This window comes from Trachemys scripta, chromosome 7 (assembly GCF_013100865.1).
Source record: "Trachemys scripta elegans isolate TJP31775 chromosome 7, CAS_Tse_1.0, whole genome shotgun sequence".
In the NCBI taxonomy this organism is placed as follows: Eukaryota; Metazoa; Chordata; order Testudines; family Emydidae; genus Trachemys; species Trachemys scripta.
The window spans coordinates 34,209,160-34,234,829 of NC_048304.1; the positions used below are offsets into that span (position 1 = coordinate 34,209,160).

The following is a 25,670-nucleotide window of genomic DNA, read 5'->3' on the forward strand; positions in this document are numbered from 1 at the left end:
GGCGGCAATTCCCTCTGGGAGCGAAGGACCTGCCACCAAATTGCCGCCAGTCACTATCGCGGCTTTTTTTTTTGTGTGTGCTTGGGGCGGCAAAAATGCTAGAGCCGGCCCTGATACTACAACAACAATGCTATGAGGTTTTTTTTCACTGTTGTATCTAAGATACAGCTTATCATGACATCACAAAATCAGTCATTAGAGTGTAAAGACGTTAGTGCTGAAATCTTAGTTTATTACTGGAATATCACAAACTGAATTTTCTTGATCTGTATGTTATAGTTTCTCAAAATGAACAGCAATTTTCAAGAACATTAAAAAAACAACACCAATTATGTAGCTTCTTATAGCCATAAAATAAAAGTCGTATAAGTCACATTGCAAAAATGAAATGTCAGGGTGTGATCCTTTCACCCTTTCATGTGGTGTGTGTAACTGCAACAGACTGGAAAAATTAGGGGCCAGTCTTGAAGTGAAAGCAGGAACAGGCCCTATGTTAAGTTATTCTGTCAAACAGTTGTGTGCAGCGTGTTCCCGGACTTGTATGAGATTATGAATTTCATTTGTTGTTAACTGTTACAATTTATGTGTAAACTAGCTGAGTTATCTTGCAGTATCAATTTTGTATTAAATGAGTAGGTGTTGTTCCAGATATGATAATTCACGGCCAAGATTTAATTATTGCAAGGCTAGCAAAGAGAAGCACATGTGCACTGATTGTCTCTGTTATGTAACTTGCATGGATTTTAAATATATTTATATTTCTGGTGAACGCATTCCATGATGTATGCTCTTCAGATGTCAAAGTTAAAAATCATGTTCCTTTTCTTACATTCTCCACTTTACCAATGTCACTTGGTGACTACTATTTCAGAAAATTGCTTGTGACATTTAAAGTCATTTTGATTTAATGAAATTTGGAGATACTTCTGTTTGGGGAAAAAATATACATGTTCACAAATACATTTCTGATGTTGTTATTTAAATTTAAGTGCTCTGTTTAGACAAGCTTGGTTCATTTTGATAACGCGGGGGAAAACATTTGGCCTGATTTCCTTCACACCAGTGAAAATCAGGAGAAATTCCACTGAAATCAATGAAGTTACAGTGATATAAATAAAAGGGGAATCAGGCTCAAATGTTTGAAATAGTGTCAATCAAAAGATAACAAAATGAGTTTATAGATGTCCTTTGGTTCTTAATATATTTATGTACGTTTAAGTATACATCTGAATTCATGTGGTGTATTCAGCTTGAGACAAAAGTGAGAGAATATAGTTATTAGAGCTGGTTGAAAAATCTGATATCTCGATGACGATTTTTTGTAAATTCAAAATTTTGATGGACAAGTTTTGCAAAAATATTTCTGCATTCTTTGCCAACACCCCCCCCCGCCCCCCCCCACAACCCTCCATTTTTTTTTGGCCAGCTCTGGTAGTTGTTTATAATTTTAAATTATATATTACATTTCTGCTGCAGTTGTTCCCAGAAGCCCGAATCAAATATTCCTCACTGTGGTTCGCATTTTACAAATGTAGTAAAGAAATTGGCTGATACTGGTTGTGTAATCCCTGATGGAATGCTGCACTACGTGACACAGCATCTATGAGGGAGATTTAAAATGGGAATTAAGCATCTATAGATTTTTCAGTAGGAGTTACCTGCCCTTTGTGAAAATATCACCCTAAGTTACAATGTTATTTCAGAGTGTGATGATTGAAAAGAGTTGCAATGAGTATTTATTATAATCTACAGCTTTATGACTTTGTCTAGAAATATAGGCAATTTTGAGGTAAAAGAAAAGAAGGGGTATGATAGAATTCTCTTAATAACACACCAGTTTAACTGGGCCAGTTGATACGGAACAGAACCAGGATGTTGGGAGATGGGTAGAGGTCATGGGAAGGGAAAGTGGGAGGGAGTGGTGTACATGTTTGGGTTGATTCCTATGTTACTGGGAGTATTGAACTAATACACTAAGCCTGACGGGCATTAAGATAAAGAACTAGCAGCTTTAATGACTATATCCAGCTAGGCTGGAGAGCAGCATGGAACTATTAAACCAGTATGTGTTGTACAAAACCTGTCTCTACTTTCAAAGTCCTGGCCAGCATACTGAGGTGGCTTTTCAAGGTCTAAGCATGTTATAGTTTGGGCCTCCCATCTCCCCAGCTCCTTTGGTAGTCAAAGAGTGAGTGTGGTGGGAGGGGGAGGGAGAGGGGAAGGGGAGGGTTGTGAAAGGGCACATGTCCAGTCATGGTGATAGAGCCAGGTGGCTTTCTTCCACAAAACTGGTTTGAACATAAGAAAAGTTTGGGTTTGCTTTGAGGTTTTGTGGAGTCTCAGGTTTCATATTTTATCCTAACCAGCTTGCCCACCTTTAGGTACAATATGAACCCAGGATACAAAAAATTCGGAGGGCAGAAAGCTTAAAATTAGAGGAGACTGCATTTCTGATGTCAGTAATTTCCTTCCGCAATAAACACCCCACGTGAGTCTAGAAGCAGGAGCAGCTGAGAGATTTAATGCTGATTATTGGTAAAAACTGGAATGGTTCTTCTTGGCCAGTGTTAAGTGACTGTTGAAAAGAAAAGTCAGAAGCAAGTTGACATGTGACTTGATTTGACTGTGCATATTTCAGCTGATCCCATTTCCCTGATCAGCTTGCCTAAATGCCTGTCATCCATTGAGAGCATGAGCCAGGGGCATTCTGCTCTGCCCCATCAACATAGTATGAGTCTGGCTTGTATTTAGAAGCATGGTAATGAAAGACGCTCCAAAAACTGGATTGGATGTGAACTTGCGTCTTTTTACACTGAACATAGATACTAGATTTTCTTGCCAGAATGAGGCATTTTGTATTTAGGGCCTGATCCAAAGCCACTTGAATTCAATGAAAAGACTTCCATTGACTTTGGCTCAGGCCCTTGGAGAGGTGTGGCAAGGAAAGAGCATGTTCATAATGATCTATGCTACAAATTGAGAGAGCAGAAGAGAAGATTTTTTGGGAGGTTTACAATAAAGATTAAGTGTGTAGTCTGGCAAGTACAAAATGTTATCCGGAGCCTGCATTTGCTTAATGGTTGTGATAGCCGTAGAGCTCAGTAATTATCCGTCTGGTTTCCCTTATGTTACAAACGAACACGGTTCAGTATGTAATAGATCTACAGGCTACAGTGTAATTGTCTAATGGTGAATCAGAACACAATGTTAAAATTAACAGTGCTGCATAGTGGGCTTCTCTTTTCTTGGCTTGCATAGAAAGTATTACTAAGAACTTTCTCTCACAGAATGTTTTAATAAAGATCCCCTACTTAGCATATGGTGCTGTCCAATTCACTCTCTTTCAGTGAAAAAGAAAAGAAATTGGCATAAACATGATACCGGGCAGTCAACAGAGGTCAAACCCGTACAGAATGGGAGTCAAGTCTTTATAAAGGAACTTCGAAGTCGAACTTTCCCAAGGTAAGTTATTCAGCTATGTAAGTAAAAGTGTGATTACTGTGATGCACGTGGCCAATTATAATTTGTGCTCAAGTGGAGGAGGAATTGTGGTGAATGTCGTTTGCTTAGTTTATATACAGCATAGGGAGAGGAGTGAATGAAAGAGAATTCCCCATGTGAACGTTTGCCATGTAAAGACCTAGTTTTAAGCTAATTTCACAGACTTTAAGTCTTTAGTGATTGTCATTACGTGTAATGGCTCGAATTCTCCTCTCAGTTACATTGGTGCAGCACTATTAAAACAGGTGCTTTCCCCAGTTAGCTGGTCCTGTTCCTTACTAACACCTGTAAAACTGGCGCTGATGGGGTCCTGGGAAGAAGTAGCAACTAGAAGGAATCCTGTTACTTTATCTTTAAGGACCTGGAGCCTTGCAGAGAGAGGGGTGGGGGCTCCACTCTCACTCAGCCAATAAAGAATGAGCTGGGAGAAGGGGCCAGCATAAATGCCGCCTCCTTCATAGCAGAGTAGATGCCTGTGGACACGGCAGGGAATAAGAAGGCTCCTCCAGGGTCCTGAGTTATCAGGGAGAAAACAGCAGTGGAGCAAGTTCTGCCTGCTGAACTCTCCTTGCCCGAGGGTGGAAGGGCTGACTGGGAAAAGGGCCAGGTGGAGGAGTAGCTGCCTGAGGCTCTACAGCTGCTTAAAGTACAACTCCAGCTCCAAGGAGGAATTGCGAGGAGGCTCCTGTCTTAAGGAGAGGGACACAGGGATTGTCTGAAGTACAGCCCAGCTCTGGGAGAAGGGCTGGTACCTCCTGAACAGGGTAGGAAATGGACTGAGACTCTTACATGGGCCCAGAGAGGGCATGAACTTGAGCAGCTAAATAAGTGAGTTGCGCTCTGCAGAAGGAATGAATAAATCAGACCCCACAAAGAGAGGTTGAACTAATCCGGTCTGAAAAGACCCAAGGGTTGCTGAGTGCAGTGAGCCTTCGGGGCCATGACAGGGCGCAAGCGTGCGTGCTGGAGTGGCACGGCCTACGACATCGCCACACAGTAATACTTAGGTGAAAAACCTGATGAATTACGTTCAGTACTCAAGAATAGTGCAGACTTTTCTGAAGTCTGTCTCAGCTTGAACAAAAAGGTAGCCACATCCTTAGTTGCTACAGTAACAAAAACTTGTTTGGGGTATTGATAGTGGGCATCTTACACATTTATTTTGTAACTCTGTACCTCTATTCATCAGAATGATAATTTTTTCTGGTTCTTATAAGTGTATCTAAGTAGTGATTGAGACTATTTCACAATTTGGAGGCAGGTAGAGTGTACTCAGTAAATACAAAAGTTCTATAATTTATGGAGAAGATTGCCTTAATTTAAAATGTCTGCCCACAAATCATTACTCTATGGGGAATCAGCTGCAAATTTATTTGCCAAAGCTTCTTTTTTGTGAACATTGTGTATAGGTGTATTTTTCACTTAACTCAATGCTTAGCAATTTTACTTGTATGATTTTAGACCTCTTTGGTTTTCAGTTTAGCTGTTTTTGGACTGGCCACTTAAAAACTATGTTTACCAAATTGTGCAGCTATATTAATAGATTTTAAGGCCAGAAACAACCATTATGATAATCTTGTCTGACCTCCTACTTAACACAGGCCACAGAATTTCATCAAAGTGGTTCTTGCAATTACTAGGTGAAACAGAATAGAATATTCAACAGATTTAAAATATCAAGTGGTCACATTTAAACTGCTTAGCTGGAGCAGATTGACAAATTCCTTTTCAAACTTTTTTTTGGGGGGGTCTTTGAGGGATCTCTTCAACTGCCAGTCACTCCAGTGGGAGGTGAAGGCATTTGGCACCTTAAAAGGGCGTAATTAACAGCTTGAGGGATCTGGCACTGATTTATTCAAATCAGGAGTCTGACTTTCACCCGGTCCATGTTCATGTACATCCATGCGTGTGCTCCCAAATCAGGGAGGTTTGCATGCAGTTGTAGGTCTTGCATTTGCATCTTTCTTGGCTTTGAGTCATTCTGCAGCTTCTGTAAATTTGGCCCTCAGTTCGTTTTCACCGTTTTCCGCTCAAGATGGATGTGCACAAAAGAGAATCCCCACTGCTGAAGCAGAGGTTCCAAGGAGGAGTTTGCAAACAGTTCATCACAGGATTTATCCCTTGGCCATTTACAGTTGTGATGTTAGTAAAACAAAAAACTTTTGGGATTGAGACTGACTTAATAATGAAAATAATTGGTGCAATTGAAACCTGCAAACGTTCACAGACCAAAACGCACACTAACTGTCCAGATCTGACAAACCCACAAAGGGGCTTTTTTTATTTTATTTTTAAGTTGAAACCTCTTGCCTGTGTCATAGCACAAAGCTGAGGTGAAATTGTGTTACTGAACCCCACCTAAAGCCATAAGCCTTGTGGTCAAGGAATCCAAGGACCGATTGAGATCTGCGGAAATTGGGAGGGGAGAGCCAATAAAGAAAATGGGACAAAAATGGAGCTCTGCTGTGTGACAATGTGCTCATTTCATTTCCTGTGTTCCAGGCCTAAAGAGAGTTAACTCTGTCAACTTGATTTTACACTTTTATTTTGGGTCTTTACTGATTTCTCTCCCCACCCCCCAACCCCCAACAACAAATAGGTATCTCCCAAGGGCCTTAAATTCAACACATTAACCAAAACCACTAAAACACTTTTTAAAAAATTACATTTAAAATCAGCCCACTGGTCCCAAAGTACACATCAAAATATCACGTCAGGCAATGAGGCTGGGTATCTGGATGGAGCCGCTCTAGAATTTGACAGTGAAGATCAGTTTGGAGGCAGGGCTAGTGACAGGGAGAGGTAAATGATGAGTTTGAGATGCTTGGACCCATATTTTGGCACTCAGTGGGGTATTTAGGAGAAAAGGGGGTAAGAGATTATTCCACCAGGGCTCAGTAATACATATTTGTGACTGGCTTATCATGGCTGACTGGGATTCAGTTCCTACATTATTAATACCAAAGTAGCATTAAAATGAAAAAATGTAAATACCACAATTTTCAGGTGCCTGAAAATTTCAAGGTCTCTGTTTCTGAATAACAGCTGCCAACTGCTCTGGTGGATACGGAGCTCCTTTCATGGAGCTCCTTCCTATCTGTGAGCTTCTGTGGGCTTTTACGGGACCAAATTCATTGGTGACTTAAACAGACATGTGAGTTACATGTGGGGTGTCCCTGGGCTATGATGCAAGCGTAAGGGTTTAAGTGATAAACCAATGTAATGTGAACCAATTGGGCATTCTCTGGGTGAATAAACTGAATGTAATTTCTCTGCTGAGTGGCAGAGCATGTATAGCAGAAAAGTGACAGGAGGATTTAAAAGAAGAAGAATATAAAGCATCCAACCCATACTTTATTTGGCAGTTTCCTGTTAGTTACTGTTTCTGCTACATCTCTCCCATTTGCACCTCCTTAACATGTATAGATTACCCTAATTTTGCATTCCCAAATTGGTGCAATTTGCACGATTTATCTCTTACACGCCTTTTATATCCCGTTTGCACTCACGGTGTAACTTGCATCACCAATGAAGTTGTCTGAGGACCTTTTATGGGACCTGCACCTGTTTACACTAGTGACAGGTGAATTTGGTTCATTCCATTTAACACTCTCCTGTAATTTAATGGCTCCACCCTTTGCTTCTCGTTCCTAGTTAAACAGCTCCTCTTCAAGTTCACAGGTTGCATAGAGTTTAGGTGGAGCTCATCTTTAGCTAAGTCTCTTTTACCTCAAGAGGTATCTTTGTTCCTTAAAGCATAAAACCCTCCATGAGCTAATAACACCTCATCTGCACCTTGGGGCACCAGATATCCATCTGGGACTAATAGCACTTAATTTCTCAGAAGGCCATCTCTGAGGATCTGATCCTTAGATAGATCAGAATCTCAAGGCTCACTCTTTGCACCTTAATGACACCTAGGTGCATGAAAAGCACTGTCCTTACTAGCCCTGGCTTAAACTGTATCTATCAAGGAAGTAATATCTGCTACATGAACACATGCCTGGCAACATACCATGTGGATCTGTTATCATCATAACGCAGGCTTTTATATATGTGCTTTTGGAAAAAATCCTCTTCCAGTGCCCTTACCTGTCTGTGCACTGAGTATCTGAGACGTTCCCAATAGGAATTCAGTTTACCTCTTGATCATCTTCCACTAATTTACACAGTACTTGGAACTGGTTAGAAGGCTCCAGAAACAGCCTGGTCCCTTAGAATGGTTACCACTGTCTTCACCTTTTTCCTATTTGTATCTAGTCCTCTTGTCCTCCAAGCATCCCCTCCTCTGGAGAGCTGGCATGGCTGTCTGGCTAAAGAATGTATCAATAAACTTCTCACTTTCTCCAGTGTGAGGCTTTCAATTGAGTTCATGAATCCTGGGGAAAGTTAAGAATTCCAGAACCTCATTCAGAAATTCACCCATCTGACACTGCGTGTACTTTCTCCTGCTTCCAACCGGCACTAAGCTGTCCTCAATGGAGCTTGATCTCAAAATCTACTCACCCATGCACAAAAAGCCCCCAGATCCTGGTACTCAGAGAGCTGCATCATTTGAACTTCGGAATCCCATTATGACAGTCCTGATTAGAGCAACGAAGAAGGGCGCTTTCCTAACTGCTTGCCTGTATTTGAAACAAACCCACCTTTCAGCAAAGAACTCCAGTCAGGACTATGCCATAGTTGTATCTTATGCACTGACACACTGAGAAGATACAGTAAATTGAGTAAGTTGTTCTGGACTTCACAATGGCAGTATTAGTGTTTGTATACCTGCTTCAGCTGTTACTAACACAGTCAGCTGTAGTTCAGAACTAACACAGAAGAGGGCAGTCAAGCATTAGTCTCAAGTATTTCTGGCGTTGTTTTGAAGGGTCTATTATCCCTCCCTTGGTGCAAGTATGAATCTCACATTTGTGTTTTGGCTGTTGGTGCCTGTGTGCCCACTGTGTATGGGAGAATAGATCTCTCGGTATACACAGTAGTGCATTATTAAAAATATCTTCACGAGCTTAAAGAATCTTCATACTTGTCCCAGTAACTAATTTCCCCATTTGCCTAGGTAGACTCAGAGGAGAAAATAGCACTTGTTAGACGCTTTTGCTAGGGGACTGTTACTATTTGGGAACTTGTAGTTATAGAATCATTAGTCATTTTCACAGCGAACATGCCTTTGAAAATGTTTGTTAAAATATTTTAGTAGTGAGAAGCTCCAGAGGTTGGATTTCTGAAACTTCTGAGTTTAGTTATCTAAATTTGGTAAAACTGCTGCATTGTATCAGTTTTTGTTAATTACTGTAAGACCTTAGTGTTTGACTGTGAGTTTTAAAGAGTTTAAGTGAACAATTTTCCTTAACGTTACATAACATTTTGAATGTTGGCTTCTTTAAATTGGAATATTTAACACTGTTGATGTGTCTGCATTGAGCACTGATAACTGACTGTTCTCCACACCCATTGAAATTGGTTCATTAACACAAAGTGTTACCTTCGATGTTTTCAGCAGTTTAGGCACATGAATTTATTGCAGAATATTTAAGCATGCTTCACATCTTTTGCAATAAATTGATTTATTATTTCAGTCTTATGCATATAATTGGAATGTTGCAATGAAATGTGAACCTGAATAGAGTTCAGTGGAATGCAGTTAGCTATCTAGTCACAAAGAGGCCTGATTCTTCACTACCTTGCACCTTGTATAGTCACTTAAATCTATTCAACGTTGGTGTAAAATGCTATTCAATTAGAATGGTAGCATTTAACACACTGCTTGAGAAGGTGTGAATGACTACACAAAGTGCTAGGAGTGGAGATCCAGGCTTCCAATTTCTAGCTGTTATGAATTAATTTCCAAAAGACTTCACGATTTAGTACTATTCCTGGTTTGGGCTCCTCTTCTTATAGATCCAGGTTTTTGGCCTGATTCTCAGATGCCCTGAGCACTTACAACTCTTATTCAAGACAGTGGGATTTTTGGGTACTTGGGAACTTTCCAGATCATGCCCTTAATAAGAAAAGAAATATAATAATTTTAGTTGCAACATACAAAGTCTTACATTTTGTGACCAGTGAATAACTGACAACAATTACTGGGCAGAATTATACCCTTGCCTGGAACTGAAAGAAGAATTTGTCTATTAAAATTATCAGGGAAAAGTTGTAAGTTAGAATTGTTGGATAAACAAAACAAGTAAACGTGTGTGTGTGTGTGTGTGAGAGAGAGAGAGAGAAAGAGAGACAGAGCTAGCTAGATAGATATATAAAACACACATACAGCTGTTGAAAGAATGTGCTTTTGACTGTCTTTGAATACATGTACTTATATATATAATGGGATGAGATATTAAACTGGCAGTCATAAGATCCAGCATACAAAATTCATGTTCAGTTTTATTCGACACACTGACTTCAGTAGAACCATGACTTCTTTCCTATTGTTTATAGTTTCCAATAGCAAAATTCACATTATACGATTAAAGGTGCCTAAGGGAGTTAGGTGTTCAGTTTCCATTGAGTTTCAATGGGATTTGGGCACCTAACTACCATATGCTCCTTTGAAAATCCCAGCATTTTGTCAATATAAGTAGAAGCCAAGGACATTGTTTTGGATTGCTTAAAAAATATCAAGCCACCTGATTAAACAAAGCAAGAGATACAAGGGATAAGTTACACTGGTCTGCAATTTTCGAGAAGTCGTCTGCTTCAGAGATAAAATGTGCTATTTATTATGTATTTTGATGTGCTAAATTCAAATATGACAATTAAAACAACTGATTGGCTCCTGTTTCAAAGATATTTAAGTTTTTACATTTTATGGCTATGTATATTGTGTAGATAGTAGAGTTTTAATCATAAATTGTAAACCTAGGTCTTTTCATGTGTTTATGGTTGCTTTACATGATAATATTTCACCTGTCCTGTTTATGTAACACTTTAAAAATCAGCAAAAGGGTTATATAAATAAAATTGATTATGAAACAAAAGGCAAAAAACTATTATGTACATAGTTTAGTCCTATTCAGTGTCTACTCGGCGCTTCTTGGCTTGTCTTTTGTATTCATTAAATGGAGCATCTCTTGTCACTGTCCAGCAATAGTCTGCAAGCATTGATGGGCTCCATTTGCCCTGATAGCGTTTCTCCATTGTTGCAATGTCCTGGTGAAATCGCTCACCGTGCTCATCGCTCACTGCTCCGCAGTTCGGTGGAAAAAAATCTAGATGAGAGTGCAAAAAATGTATCTTTAGTGACATGTTGCAACCAAGGCTTTTGTATGCCTTGAGGAGGTTTTCCACCAACAACCTGTAGTTGTCTGCCTTGTTGTTTCCGAGAAAATTTATTGCCTCTAACTGGAAGGCTTTCCATGCCGTCTTTTCCTTGCCACGCCGTGCATGGTCAAATGCATCATCTCGAAGAAGTTCACGAATCTGAGGACCAACAAAGACACCTTCCTTTATCTTAGCTTCACTTAACCTTGGAAATTTTCCACGGAGGTACTTGAAAGCTGCTTGTGTTTTGTCAATGGCCTTGTCAAAGTTCTTCATCAGACCCAGCTTGATGGGTAAGGGTGGTAACAAAATCTTCCTTGATTCAACAAGTGTTGGATGCTGAACACTTTTCCTCCTAGGCTCCAATGACTGTCGGAGTGGCCAGTCTTTCTTGATGTAGTGGGAATCTCTTGCACGACTATCCCATTCGCAAAGAAAACAGCAGTACTTTGTGTATCTAGTCTGCAGACCAAGCAAGAGAGCAACAACCTTCAAATTGCCACAAAGCTGCCACTGATGTTGGTCATAGTTTATGCACCTCAAAAGTTGTTTCATGTTGTCATAGATTTCCTTCATATGGACTGCATGACCAACTGGAATTGATGGCAAAACATTGCCATTATGCAGTAAAACAGCTTTAAGACTCCTCTTCGATGAATCAATGAACAGTCTCCACTCATCTGGATCGTGAACGATATTGAGGGCTGCCATCTCACCATTGATGTTGTTGCAGGCTACAAGATCACCTTCCATGAAGAAGAATGGGACAAGATCCTTTTGACGGTCACGGACCATGGAAACCCTAACATCAACTGCCAGGAGATTCCACTGCTGTAGTCTGGAGCCCAACAGCTCTGCCTTACTCTTGGGTAGTTCCAAATCCCTGACAAGGTCATTCAGTTCACCTTGCGTTATGAGGTGTGGTTCAGAGGAGGAGGATGAGAGAAAATGTGGGTCCTGTGACATTGATGGTTCAGGACCAGAAGTTTCATCCTCTTCCTCGTCTGACTCAAGTGACAATGATTCTGGTGCATCAGGAACCAGCAGTCCTTCTCCGCGGGTACTGGGCGTAGAGCTGATGGAATGTTTGGATAATACACAGTCCACTTTTTCTTCTTTGACACACCTTTCCCAGCTGGAGGCACCATGCAGAAGTAACAATTGCTGGTATGATCTGTTGGCTCTCTCCAAATCATTGGCACTGCAAAAGGCATAGATTTCCTTTTCCTGTTCAATCACTGGCGAAGATTTGTTGCACAAGTGTTGCAGCATATGTGTGGGGCCCACCTCTTGTCCTGATCTCCAATTTTGCAGCCAAAATAAAGGTGATAGGCTTTCTTAACCATAGTGGTTATACTGCGCTTTTGTAATGCAAAAGTCACTTCACCACAAACATAGCAGAAGTTATCTGCACTGTTCACACAAGTACGAGGCATCTCTGCTCACTTTGGCTAAACAGAAATGTGTCACTTTGCAAAATCAAACACTGACAAATAAGAGAGCACGACACTGTATGATTTCTAGAGCTGATATAGGGCAATTTGTTCAGCAGAGTGATGTAAGCTTCGTTCTGATTGCATCATCCATGACTTCTAGGAATAACATGATGCAATTCATATCATGTATGACGCAATACCTGCTTCAGATTGCATCATTCATTGTTTTGCCTAAAAAACAAGTACTGTCCAAACCCAGTCATAGATTTATTCATAGATCCAGTCAAAGATGTATTTTAGTCATTTCTGGTTTAAATTGAGATCCTTTCCCTTTATAACTCACTTATCCTCCGCCATTCCCAAATCAAGGGTCGTATATACTGACCCAATAGCATATCTTGAAAACTAGAGCCAATCAACAATTTTAAGCATCATTTTCGTTCTCAGTGACCCAGAATTAGTAAAGTTTGACTACATTTATTTCAGAAGCATTTTGGCTGTAGAGCAGTGTTATCTTATTGCTTACAGCAACTTGTATATAATTGTGTGCTTAGCCTTTCAGTAAAGAAATAAAAAAGATGCTGAATTTGGATGTGAAATATCTAGCATGGTATCTGTGTTTGTGTTTCTAGTGCTGAAGATGTGGTAGTCAAAGTGACCGGAAGCCAGCTAACAACAGAGTACTTGGAAGAAAATGGATTCACAGAACCTATCCTGGTTCCGAAGAAGGATGGCTTGGGCTTAGCGGTACCCGCACCTACATTCTACGTCAGCGACGTTGAAAACTACGTCGGTACGTATTTGTCTAGAAAGTGGTGTAATATTTTGTTTGCTGCTGCTTTCAGTCATGCCATTTCAGCCTCGCCCTGTCAAGGGCAGAGCTGCACAGCCAGGTGGGAGAGTGCTTACACAGCTGCTCACTTCCCAGGATCAGAGGTACTCCTCCCTGAATGCTCAGCCAGCTCTGATGCCCAGATCAAAGGGTGACTGGTCCGTGGCTGCTCCTTCTCCCCTCTTCTCTCTGCCCCCATTGTACATAATCAGCACCGTTGCATCTGTGTAAAACTGGAGTAAACCAGCAGGGAAGCAGGCCTCTTTGGTTTTTGTTACTTATTTAAAAGAAGCCTCTGACAAATGCTTGGGGGGAGAACTCTTTGAGTGATTCCCCCCTCTCTGCCCACTCATTGTCTGCTTCTCTGAGGGACGGTGAGATTTGATGGGCCAGATCCTCAGCAGGAGTAAATCAGTGGATTAGGCCCATAATATCACTGGCATTTGTCAATAAAAGCAAATGGGGGGGGGGGGGAAATGATGATAAAATAATTTCAGGCCTTCTTAAACACCATCAGGAAGGAAAAAGGGGACAAACACAGGTCCTCTTTAAAAATCAAGATCTCGTCTGACCTGCCTAGACATGCTGGCCCTGATGTTCGGGTCTGGCTGAGCTGGGTTTGGTGCATGACCCTGTGGGGAGGGGCAATGGTGTCTATGTGCCACCTTCGTACTCCTCAGATTTCCAGAGCCGTGGGATCCAGTTTAGCCTTTTCGCATAAGCTATAGCAACCGCCGAAGGCTTCTCTGTCTTCCTGCAACCTATAGTGGCCCAAATGGCTGTTGCAGTATCTGGGGATTGCTGGAATGCAGCAAGCCTTGGTCATGCCCCCCTCAACACACTGGCATACCCCCTGCCCCTAGGGATCCCCGAGTTGCACAATTAGGCCAACTTTAAGGCCGCTTTGTGCTACTGGAGTAGTGAAAAGGATGCTCGGTAGGGTTAAGGTTCTGTCCTTAAGGGCCTGATTCTACATTGCTTTACCCCTTGTGCAGGCATTCATACCTGTGCAAAGTGGGTGTGAAATACTTCCATTGGGATTGGGTAGCATTTTACAACCACTTTGTGCAGGCAAAGTGACCTCATAAGGTGTGAGGAGGCTGGCCCTAGAGATTCTTTGGCACTTTCTATAAAACGATGGTAAGAGTTTGCTCAGTGAATTTCTCTTCCCGCTGTAGTGCAGTTCTGTGTGCTGGTTGGCTGCCATCCTCCGTCCAGAATAGGCTGCATTTAAGTGGTGTGTTAGTTTGCAATACATTTTGTCTTAAAATTAGAACTGCGCTAAATGTAAAATGTTGTTGTCATCCCTCATACTGCAAGGCTCCCAAACTTCATTACACAGTGGTAGCTTTTAATTACTAGTTAAACCACAATTGTTTCCTGGGCAAATCCTGTGTTAAGAGAGTGAGAGCAAGGCTTTTCTTTTCTGTTGCACAACAGAGCACTCTGTTCCAAGAAGCAGTCGTCATGATATTGAGAAATTGGTTCTCCAAACCATGTCCTAACTAGGGCTTTCCATTAATTGCAGTTAACTCATGAGATTAACGCAAAACAAATTAACTCGATTAAAAAAATTAATTGCAATTAATTGCAGTTTTAATTGCATTGTTAAAAATATTTTTGGATGTTTTTCTACATTTTCAAATATAGTGATGTCAGTTACAATGTAGAATAAAAGTGTAGAGTGCTCACTTTATATTATTATTTTTGATTACAAATATTTGCTCTGTAAAAAAATAAAAAATAAATAGTATTTTTCAATTCACCTCATACAAGTACTGTAGTGCAGTCTCTATTGTGAAAATGCAACTTACAAATGTAGAATTATTTTTTTTACATAACTGGACTCAAAAACAAAACAATGCAAAACTTTAGAGCCTATAAGTCCACTCAGTCCTACTTCTTGTTCAGCCAATCAAACAAGTTTGTTTACATTTCCGGGAGATAATGCTGCCCGCTTCTTACTTACAATGTCATCTGAAAGTGAGAACAGAAGTTCGCATGGCACTGTTGTAGCCGGTGTTCAAGGTATTTACGTACCAGATATGTTAAACATTTGTATGCCCCTTCATGCTTTGACTTGTAGATTGTACTATCTTTTGTTTTCTTTTTTACAGTGCAAATATTTGTAATAAAAATAATAACATAATGTGAGCAGTGTACACTTTGTAGTCTGTGTTGTAATTTAAATCAATATACTTGAAAATGTAGAAAAACACCCACAATATTTATAATTAATTTAAATATTCCATTATTGTTTAACAGTATGATTAAAATGGCGATTAATTTTTTTAATCATTTGACAGCCCTAGTCCTAGCTGACTACTACCATCTCACCATGTATCAGACATACAGCTAGACTGAGGTCCTCTGCCCGTATGAGGCATTCCAGCTTGCTCAGTTTAGCTTTATAGCAGTCAGTATTGTTACGCTTTTTGTGGTTTCTATTGTTTATGATCATTTGCATTAATGTGGTGATATTCTCCTGCTGTATCACTTTCCCGGTCATCTGGTTGACTTCCTCAAGTTCTCTCCAGACTCCAGCCTGTTCAGACCTCTTCAGCACCCACCTCAGAGTAATCACGTGGAGCCGTCCTGAAGGAGCTCTGTAACCACTGCAAAATTTGTTCTCTTTGCCTTCAAGGCCCTCATTCCTCCATCTATCTCCAGACTCTTGTCTGCCCTTCTACCTCATCCAGTCCCTCTGCTACCCCACTTGCTTCCTTTCCCTCCTCTCCTCTGCCATGACTCTGCACCTCCATCCCGCCTTATCAATACTGCAAAATCTGCCCCTTCTCCACTATAATCAATTAGCTGCCAACTAGTGTATTAACATATACTGTTATCAGCCCTTGGTGTTTCTCCATGTCTGCTGTCCCTTCCCAGCCTCACACCCTCTCCCCGTAACATGTCCATAGTTGTAATGGTTGTGTACAGTGAGACAGTTGCACGAACAACAGTGTATTAAAATAGCCTTTAGTTTACCGTAATTTCCATCCTCTCTAGTCTACTGGAAGCACATTTTTACTTGTCCATCTGCTGTCCTTAGCAGATTTTATTGTTTGACCTGAGTGCTCCTTAGCATCTGCTGGCTTTCTCCCAGCCTCTAGCTAAAACAATCCACCCTCCCTACATACAAAAAGCTCTCTAATAAAAAGCCAAAGAGTAGAGGAACACAGGCTATTTAATGTGCAAGCTGGAACTGGTTTCTATAGCGAATGGGACAAAACAAATTTCTGGTGTAACATTAGTGTAATTTGGCTTTGATGGGGTTACACCAAGGATGAATTTAGCCCATTGTTTCTAAGGTTTTCCATAGGCCATAGAAGAGTCTATTTAAGAAGCAGCAGAGGAGAAAGTAATTTGTGCAAACTAAAGAGCCAGACAAGTTGTTATTGTGCTGGCATTATGCACTAAAAGCTGTGTTGTGACTAAAGAACTGATTTATTCTATATCTGCCCAAATGTGAAAGCTATAAACAGGGATATTGGGAGAGAAAATTAAGGCTACACATTTAAACTCCACTGAAATATAGAACAGTAGGGTCGCTTTTCAGGACAGCAAAATAGAGAAAATGGTAACTTGTTGACTTAAAAATGGGCACTCATTAAGGATTGTTGGAGTCTGGGCCTGACTCTTCCCGCACTTACACCATTTTTACCCTGTTGTAGTTCCACCCAGGGCCGGCTCCAGGCACCAGCTTAACAAGCAGGTGCTTGGGGCGGCCAAGGGAGAGGGGCGGCACCTGCGGCAATTCTGGGGCGGCAGGTCCCTCACTCCCTCTAGGAGCGAAGGACCTGCCGCCACTGATCGCGGCTTTTTTTTTTTTTTGCTTGGAGCGGCAGAAATTCTGGAGCTGTCCCTGGGTCCACCAGCTTCCATCGAGTTACTCTTGGTTAGCGTTATCACTGGAGTTCTGAATCAGGTCCAATTTCTTTTAGATTAAATGCAGAATGGAAGTTCTGGTGACTTGTTTTCTGTGTTTGGGAAAAGATGAATTTTTTGGTAGTTTTAACAAAATAAACTAGATAAAGTAAGCCTCTTTTGGGTGCACCTGTTATTTCAAATGACTGTACTTTAGAAATGGGAACAATGTTAGATGGCCGATCTTTGTTGATAGCTAACATTTATTTCAGTTTGCAAAATTGAAAATTTATTAGAAAAATAATGGGAATAAGAAACAATTGGAAAATCAGTTGTGCTGTATAATATCCCTACTGTCCTTGTAATATACAGTACGATAGGAAAATGTAAATGTTAGTTAATCACATAGGGTTGGTTTTGCAGAGCTATTTCATTGTGGATTTCCATCTGATTTTGATTATGCTACTGTGGAAATTCCACAATGAAATAAGTAGAGAGATTAAAACTAACCTAACATTAATCTTTTTCAGATAAAATCTTTTAAAATGAAAAGCTCAGAGGAGATAAGTACAAAAGTTATTGTTAATATCACCTTAAGATTACACTGGTAAACATGAAACAGTTGGGAAATGCAGAAGTTAAGGTGCTTCTAGAAACTTTAACTTACCCACTCATTGTACATAATGGTCCAATCCTGCATTCCTAGTGATCTAAAACTCCCATTTTCTCTTGGCATTAATTTCTTAGGACCAGAAAGAAGTGTTGATGTCACTGATGTCACCAAACAGAAAGACTGTAAGATGAAGCTGAAGGAGTTTGTTGATTACTACTACAGTACCAACAGGAAAAGAGTTCTCAATGTAACTAACTTGGAATTTTCAGATACAAGGTAAGAGGAAATAATTGACTAGACCATTCCATGGACCCTGGAACCACGCCCCCTGTAGAGTATGGTGTCCTAAAAGCTCCATGAGATTTGAGTCCCTTCTGGCCTCTCCCGCAGGTTTCTCTGCAGGAGGAGGTGCTGTGGCCTCAGCATACTGATTTCACAGTGGATCTGATTCTCCACTGCCTTGCCCCTTGTGTGGTCAGTTAGGGTGTGTCTACATGGGAAAGTTTTACCAGTTATACCACTGAGATATAGTTATGCTGCAATAACTCCCCATGTGGACATCTTCTACTATACTAGTGGCTTTTTTCAGCGTCGCTTAAACTCCTTCTCAAGTGATGTAAGCTAAACTGAAAATGACCTGGGGAGTTATACTGGTGTAATGATAGCTTAAATTCACACCTTCAGTTATACCAGTTTTTTTTCCCATGTAGACAAAGCCTTAGACCATAACATGTTACCGATAAAAACAGGCGCATCACACAGCCACTTTACACATGGCTACACAAGGCGTGCAGTGGACCGTCATTCTTGATGCATGTCTGACATCACATTGGATACTTATATGAAACAAGTCAAATATTGGCAACAGGACAAAAAAAGAGATAAGGCAAAGGCACGATGAAACTGTAGAGAGATGTGTAGATTAACCAAGTCCTCCACATGAACTTCTCAAGGGATGAAGGGTGGGGGAGGTCTCGTTTTCCAAGCTTGTTTCTGACACGATAGGGATCTTCTGTGATGTAAAAACTGTAATTAGAGAAAAGTTATAAACGTAAGATCTCTCCTGGACAAGGCTCTATTTTTGCATGGAGTACAGCACCAAGCACATTATCAGTGTAAAATTAATAAACAACATTAGTGATAGTGCATCCCAACCTATCAGCCATGTGGATTCTCACAGGGAATTCTTCACTTCAAAACAAGAGAGAGCAAATAAAGATCTTGTACTATTGATAAAGCGTTGAGCTGAAGTCTTTTTGCCTCTTGAATTGAGCTTACCACAGTACTGAACCTTGCAGAAGCAAAATGCACTTTCAGACTTTTTTTTTTTTTTTTTTTTTTTTAATTAACAAAGCCGGAAGAAAAAGGGGCAAATGGACTTTGGAAATCTGCTGTAAAATAAAATTATCCATAGCACCTGAGAGTCAGTGGAACTTGGACTCCTTAATCACGTTGGCACTTCTGAAAATTTTACCCTCAGTCTGTTTTCCTTTATTATATTTTTGTGAGTGTCTCCAAGAGCACAGTACTAAAATGTTGATGTTTGGTAAAGCCATCCTAGACACCTGTAGACATTGGACCAGATTCTGATTTCAGTACACTGGTACAAATTCAGTGCAACTCCAAACGGATTAAACAATATACATTGGAGTTATTCTGGTTTAATTTAGTTTAGGGTATAATGAGAACAGGATTAAAGTGAATATAGTCTGGGGATTTTGTGGATGGTGTGAATGACTCTGCTTCAGTGTTTGCAGGTAATCTGTTACCTCTTTGACTCCAGGTCCGTCCTGATGTTGACCTTATGTGACAGTGACACTGACTTGAGCACAGGTGTTCGTTAGTTGTCCCTGAATATGTGTTCCTGCTATAGCACTGATTTGAAGCTAGCTGCAAAATTTAGTGATTGAATGAATTTCAGTTTTATAAACCTTGGAGGTGGGGAATTTCCCATTCTGCACTGTGTTTCATGTTGTGTTTCAGGCTCTTAACAGTCCCCTCTATACCTGAAAGTACAAATTACTGTTTTTTTGGTTTATACAACCATATTCAAGACTTGGAGTGAGATTATACCCCAGGAGTAGCTCCAGTGGGGGAGATGAATTTATGCTATCCTAAACCTTATACTCCTTCTGGGTAATCTAGACATGTATAAAGAAAATGTCACTGGGGAAAAGGACCCTTTATAAAGACCACACCACTACAGAGAAAATGATGCGCTCCAGCAGAAAAATAAACAGTTATGATTTTAGAAGAACATTCCATCTTGTTGAAAAGAAAAAAAAAACAATAATTAACACAGACTAGAAAAAGGGCTGAAAGATAATTGCAAGTTCATTTCTTTTAATATCCAGAGCTTTCTTGCCCGTGCTCTCTTGTATTTATTGTTTTAGTGATTTAAGTTTGTTTCCACATAAAGAATCTAAAGTAATTTCAGAGTTCAATAATTTTCAATAGGGATTTTACAGCTTTCCACTTTTAAGAGACAACAGTGATGAGAGGTCTTTTATTCTCAGGATTGCTGGAGCCATCACTCATATGCTGCTGATTTAGACATCAACTACCAAATATTTTATTTCTTAACAAAGACAGTGACATTTTAATTGAATCTCAAACTCCATCTTTCCCTGCCATTTTAACTGGAACTATGTTACAGGCTCTGACGATGAACATAAATGATACATGCCTGGCAAACGGGAGCATATAATTTAAGATTGATGTTCAGATGCTCTCATTTAAGTGACATTTTAAAGTGCCGTGTGTTGGAAAAACAAATATTTGTTCTAAGTATTGACCTGGTTTAAGTAAAAGGTTAATTTAGTTCCAGCATTACATAGTCACTTTTTCAGTTCTTCATGTCAACTTGTGATTGAATATACTTGGATGATCTCTCTGAATAACACTTTCTCCTCATTTGAAGTTTTTGAGACATCACTGAGACCAGAACTGGCTCATTAATTGTATTAAGAATGGCCAGCTTACTTTGCCAAGAAAAGATTGATTTCTCAGCCCAGCAGGACTCCTCCAATCAGTGACATCAAAAAGTAACACATCCACTGTATGCCACCATACGATCACTAAACCTAAACATCACAATATTGACACTGTAAACCAGGAGCTAATTAAACAACATTAATAATGTCAACAGCACAAGTTCACAGACCAGTAAAGGATCAGCATGTTTCATGAAGAGATTTAAACCCCACCAACTTCTGCTTGTGAACATTTTTCAGCTTATTGTAAAAGTATAGTTTTCTTATGCCTGAAATATTCCAGATCAGGTTCTGATCTTAATTACTTTGCTCTAAATTCAGAATAACTCCATTGATAGGTATGGAGTTACTCCAGATTCAGATTGATGTAACAGATCAGAATCCGGCCCTTCTTTTCTGTACATGATGGTTATTTTGATCATTATTAAAAAGTTTTTTTATCCCCTCTGTTAAGAATGTCCAGTTTTGTAGAACCACCAGACATTGTTAAAAAGCTGTCTTGGGTGGAGAATTATTGGCCCGATGATGCTCTGCTGGGAAAACCAAAAGTGACCAAGTACTGCCTGATATGCGTGAAGGACAGCTACACAGATTTTCACATAGACTCTGGAGGGGCATCGGCTTGGTACCACGTGCTGAAAGTAAGGAGTTAATTTTACTTCCTATTTAATAACCAATTCAATTCTTAGACCATCATCAAACACTTCTGAGCTCTTTGGCTAAGTGTAACAGTAATAAAAATATAGGGCCAGGTCCTCAACTGAAGTAAATCAGTGTAGCACCATTAGTCGGTGCTGTGTCAGTTTACACCAAGAATATGGCCCATAATGTATAAATTGTCTAAATCTTCTCTTTCAGAAAACTCTAATTTAAGGATTAATTAGTTAATGTTTGTGCAGTACTTTCTAAATTTAAATCTTTTTATAAATGCTAAATATTATTAGTATTATTATATTCTGCTGTTACTTTGATACAGTAGGTCTTTTCCATCTGTCACTAATATGATCCCAAAGTCTGAGCAATTATCTACTAGTAATGAACTTTGTAAAGGTTTATATATAAACACATGATCCTTTTTTAAAAAAACTTCTTAGAGTGTATGTGATCCCATTTTCTGTTGTGTTTCTATACCAGGATTCTATCCAAAATCATCTAGCAAATCTTATTTAAATAGTGTTAAAATATGCGGTCCAACAGCCACTCTGTTGCAGTTTCATTTGGTTTGGATGTTTGTTGCTAACTGCATTTTTTTTTTCAATTCAGGGAGAAAAGATATTTTATCTCATCAAACCGGCCTCTGCAAACATTTCCCTGTATGAACGCTGGCAGTCAGCAGCAAATCACAGTGAGATGTTTTTTGCAGACCAAGTGGATAAATGTTACAAATGCACAGTTAAGCAAGGACAAACGCTCTTTATCCCATCAGGTGAGTAGGTTGCTAAAGGTGATCTGTGTAGAGTATTCTCTGGAATATTAAAAACAAGTGCTGCTTTGTGCGTGCAAGCTTTGCCTAATTATAAATTATTCTCTTCTCTGGGGAAAAATGGTATTTCATGTACTTACTCAATTGACCTCATCAGATGAAGCACAGATTCTGTGTGCCTTGCTTTATTGTCATTTACATGGTGCATGCTGTACAGCAGATATTATTGTAATTTAAACCAGAGATCCTTATTACTTGTCTGTCGTTTCAATGATGTGCAGTGAATATTCTGCTCTAACTGAGCTCCATGTTCCTCTCTGTTTTCCATGCCAAAAGGATGGGGAGGGAGGAAGAATTAACAGAGGCCCCAGTGCAGGAAATCTGTCTATTTTAGGTATTTGTTTAGCCCCCTTTACCATAGGGTCTGAGCACCTCATGATCTATAGAGTATTTATCCTCACAACACCCCTGTGAGATAGAAAAGTATTTTCCCATTAAGGGACTGAGACATGGCAGCTACACGACTCTCCCAGGGTCACACACACAGTTTGTGGTAAGGCTGGGAATTGAACCTGGGTCTCCTAAATCTATGGCTAGCATGCTAACCTCTGGACCATCTGGGAAAACACACTCATGCAAAGTAACACTTATGCATGCTTTTCTGAATCAGGAGTGAAGGTAGAGAAGCAGAATTTCCATAGGGCATGCAGTCCCCCCTGTGAAATTTGCAAAATTTTGACCAGTTCTATAGTGTTGACTTCCCTAGTGCTGTGGAGGTGCAAAGGAAAGCAGACTCTGGCCAGAGAATATTGTACTGTACCAATATTTAAAAGGAGTAAACTCCTGGGAGAGAGAAAGAGGAATTATTTAGGATGATCTAGGAGTAATTGGATTGAGTTAAGCAAAGGAGTGTTTTGTCTGAACATCAGGAACATTTTTCTAAGGGTGAAATCTATTACTCTGTTGAAAAGCCTCCCAAAGGCAGTGATGGAAGACATTTAAAATGGGACTGGACAAAGCATTAGAAAATATACCAGAGGGGATAACCCTGCACTGTTACGGGGATGGACTAAGCGATCTATTAAGTTTCTTCCATCACTAATTTGGACAGTTCTGTGAAACAGAAATATTCAGATTGAAAAGAGATATTTAGAGGCCTTAATTTCATTAATAAGAATTTCTATAAAACTACCTAGCAGCTCTGAAGAAATCTCTTTTTAATATAATATATATGATGTTAATATTTGTATTACACATTTTGTACATCCTAAAACGAGTTGCATGGCATTCTGTCATGAATTAAGACACCAGAAATGATTCAAGAGAATATTAATAGATTCAGAGAGTTTATGAAGGCCAGAAGGGATCATCCAGTCTAACCTCCTGTATAGCACAGGCCATTACATTTCCCCCAGTCACCTCTGTATTGAGCCCAGTCACGTGTTTGGCTAAAATACAGTATGTCTTCTCGAAAGGCATCAAGTCTTGAAGTGAAGATATAAAAAATGCAAAATCCCTCCCTTCCCTTTGTAGAATGTTCCAGTGGATGATCACCTTCACTATTAAAAATTGGTGCCTTATTTCTAATTTGAATTGGTCTGACTTCAATGTCCAGCCATTGGTTTTTGTTCTGCCTTTCTCCACAAGAGTAAAGAACCCTTTAGTACCTTGTGTTTTCTCCCTGTGAAAGTACTTAGTTATATACTGTAATCAAGTCATCTGTCCATCTTCTTTTTGAGAAGCTAAACAGATTGCACGCTGGAAGTCCTTCACTGTAAGGTCCTTTTGCCGGCCCACAAACGATTTTTGTGGTTCTTTTCTGCTCCATCTCCAGTTGTTCAATGTCCTTTGTAATGTGGACACTGAACTGTACTCAGTATTCCAATATTCTCAGTACTCCGTATTCTTACCAACACCATCTACAGAGGTAAAATTGCCTCTGTACTCCTCCTCGCTACTCCCCCGTTTATACATCCAGGGTTTCCACAAGCCCTTGTTGCCACAGCATTGTACTTGGGAGCTCATCCTGAGTTGTTTGGCCACTGCAGTATGTCTGCGGCACCAGGTCTCAGAGCCTGAGTTAGCTGTCTCGGGGTTGTGGGTCTAAAAATTGCAGTGTAGACTTTAAGGCTTGTCCCCCCATTGGTGCTCCAGCCCTGGGGTGGTCCAGCTCTGAGGTGCTTCTGCCCTCGAGCACCCATGGAGTCGGCGCCTATGGCTGGAGCCCTGGTTCTGAGACCTTATCCCCTCATGGGGTCTCAGAGGCCAGGTGCCAGCCTGAGCCTGAATATCTACACTGCAATGTTAAGCCCTGCGAGCCTAAGTCAGCCACCATTGCCATCGGTCTCTTATTGCAGTGTAGACACACCCTTAGATTCCTAAGTCCTTTTCAGAGTCCTTATTTTCCTATGATACTGGGGAGCTAAGCGTCTGTGTCTCTGGCTATTGTTCTACTCCAGCCCATAGGCGGCCCATATTCTGAATGCTGCACTATACATTCAAACCCTAGCTGCAGATTGGGGATGGTAGATTTTGCTTTGTCAACCCCCATATTCTCGGCACCGGCATCTTTATGGAGATACAGCCTGATGAGAGGTAGCATAGTCCAGTGGATGGGACACTGCATTGAGTTTCATGAGATCTGGATTATATTCTTGGCTCTACCTCTGACCTGCTTGTGCCTCTTCCCCTCCCTGTGCCTCAGTTCTCTCCCCCCCTTCAGATAGTCATCTCTTTGGGGTAGGGATTCTCTCTCTCGCTGTTTATACAGTGCCTAGCACAGTGGGGCTCCTATTTGAGTTGGCATGTTTAGGTGCTGCATTAACACAAACAATTATTAATATTAATCCTGGTACTCATGCTTTACAGGCAGCATCCAGAGTGTCCCCATTTCTTTCTCTGTGTGTAGTCAGAATTAATTACACACTTGAATTTTGTTTTGACCGTAAAAAGTAGAAAATAGGCGTTTTCCTGAAGACCGTATGTGAAACTGTCTGGTGGACTAAACACAGAGAAGTTTACAGGATCCATTATGTAAGGGGGTTCAAGTGGGAGTAGCTTTTTGTATGAAAATAAGTATTTGGAAAACACCTGTTCATAGCACCATTCTTGAAGCCCTTATCAGGAGTTGTCTACGCTTGGGGTTTTTTACACTTGATGGTCTGAAAATAGGTACTGTTCTATTACTGCTGTTTTTCAGAGTAACAATAAAACAGTAGCTCTCTGAATGATCTGTGCAACATCTTCTCTCTCTCTCTCCCTCTCTCTCTCTGATCTTGCTGCAAGTGAATTAGCAAGACTCCCATGGGAGATGAAGGTTCTCAGCAGGTTACAGGATCAGGTCCTTATGTACAATGAAAGCAGTGGGTGCTAATTCAACCCTAATTTAAGCATGTGCAACTCTATTTACTCCAACAGCATGACCCTTGCTCACTAAAAGGGCTGAAATGGGCCTATGGTCTAGATGGCCATACAGGAAGTAAGATACTACATAGACTGCAGCAGCATGCTAACAAGTTACCAATGATAACAGTTCCAGGGTTTTACTCAGTGTCTCCTTTATTTCTCTGTCTTTTACAGGTTGGATTTATGCAACTCTCACACCTGTAGACTGCCTAGCATTTGCGGGACATTTTCTACATAGCCTAAGTGTTGAAATGCAGATGAGGTACTTTGTCTATGTTTTCAGCTTTTCCTTATCAACTTTATCTATACTTTGATTTCAGATTGAGGTTCTGTATTT

The 25,670-nt window shown here is 40.3% G+C and overlaps 1 protein-coding gene across 3 annotated transcripts in view; it reads left to right on the forward strand.

The window, feature by feature from the left end:
• The window catches only part of PHF2 (PHD finger protein 2), a 145,101-nt gene that overhangs the window by 78,305 nt on the left and 41,126 nt on the right, over window positions 1–25,670 (forward strand). For all 3 annotated transcript variants that reach the window (XR_004646456.1, XM_034775599.1, XM_034775600.1), the window contains exons 3-8: window positions 3,348–3,462; window positions 12,836–12,996; window positions 17,647–17,788; window positions 20,960–21,146; window positions 21,769–21,931; window positions 25,508–25,595. Coding sequence is in view for 2 of the 3 variants with exons in the window: in XM_034775599.1 (XP_034631490.1) it covers window positions 3,348–3,462; window positions 12,836–12,996; window positions 17,647–17,788; window positions 20,960–21,146; window positions 21,769–21,931; window positions 25,508–25,595 (856 nt within the window). In the remaining variant the exon portion in view is untranslated. The remainder of the gene's footprint in view (window positions 1–3,347; window positions 3,463–12,835; window positions 12,997–17,646; window positions 17,789–20,959; window positions 21,147–21,768; window positions 21,932–25,507; window positions 25,596–25,670) is intronic.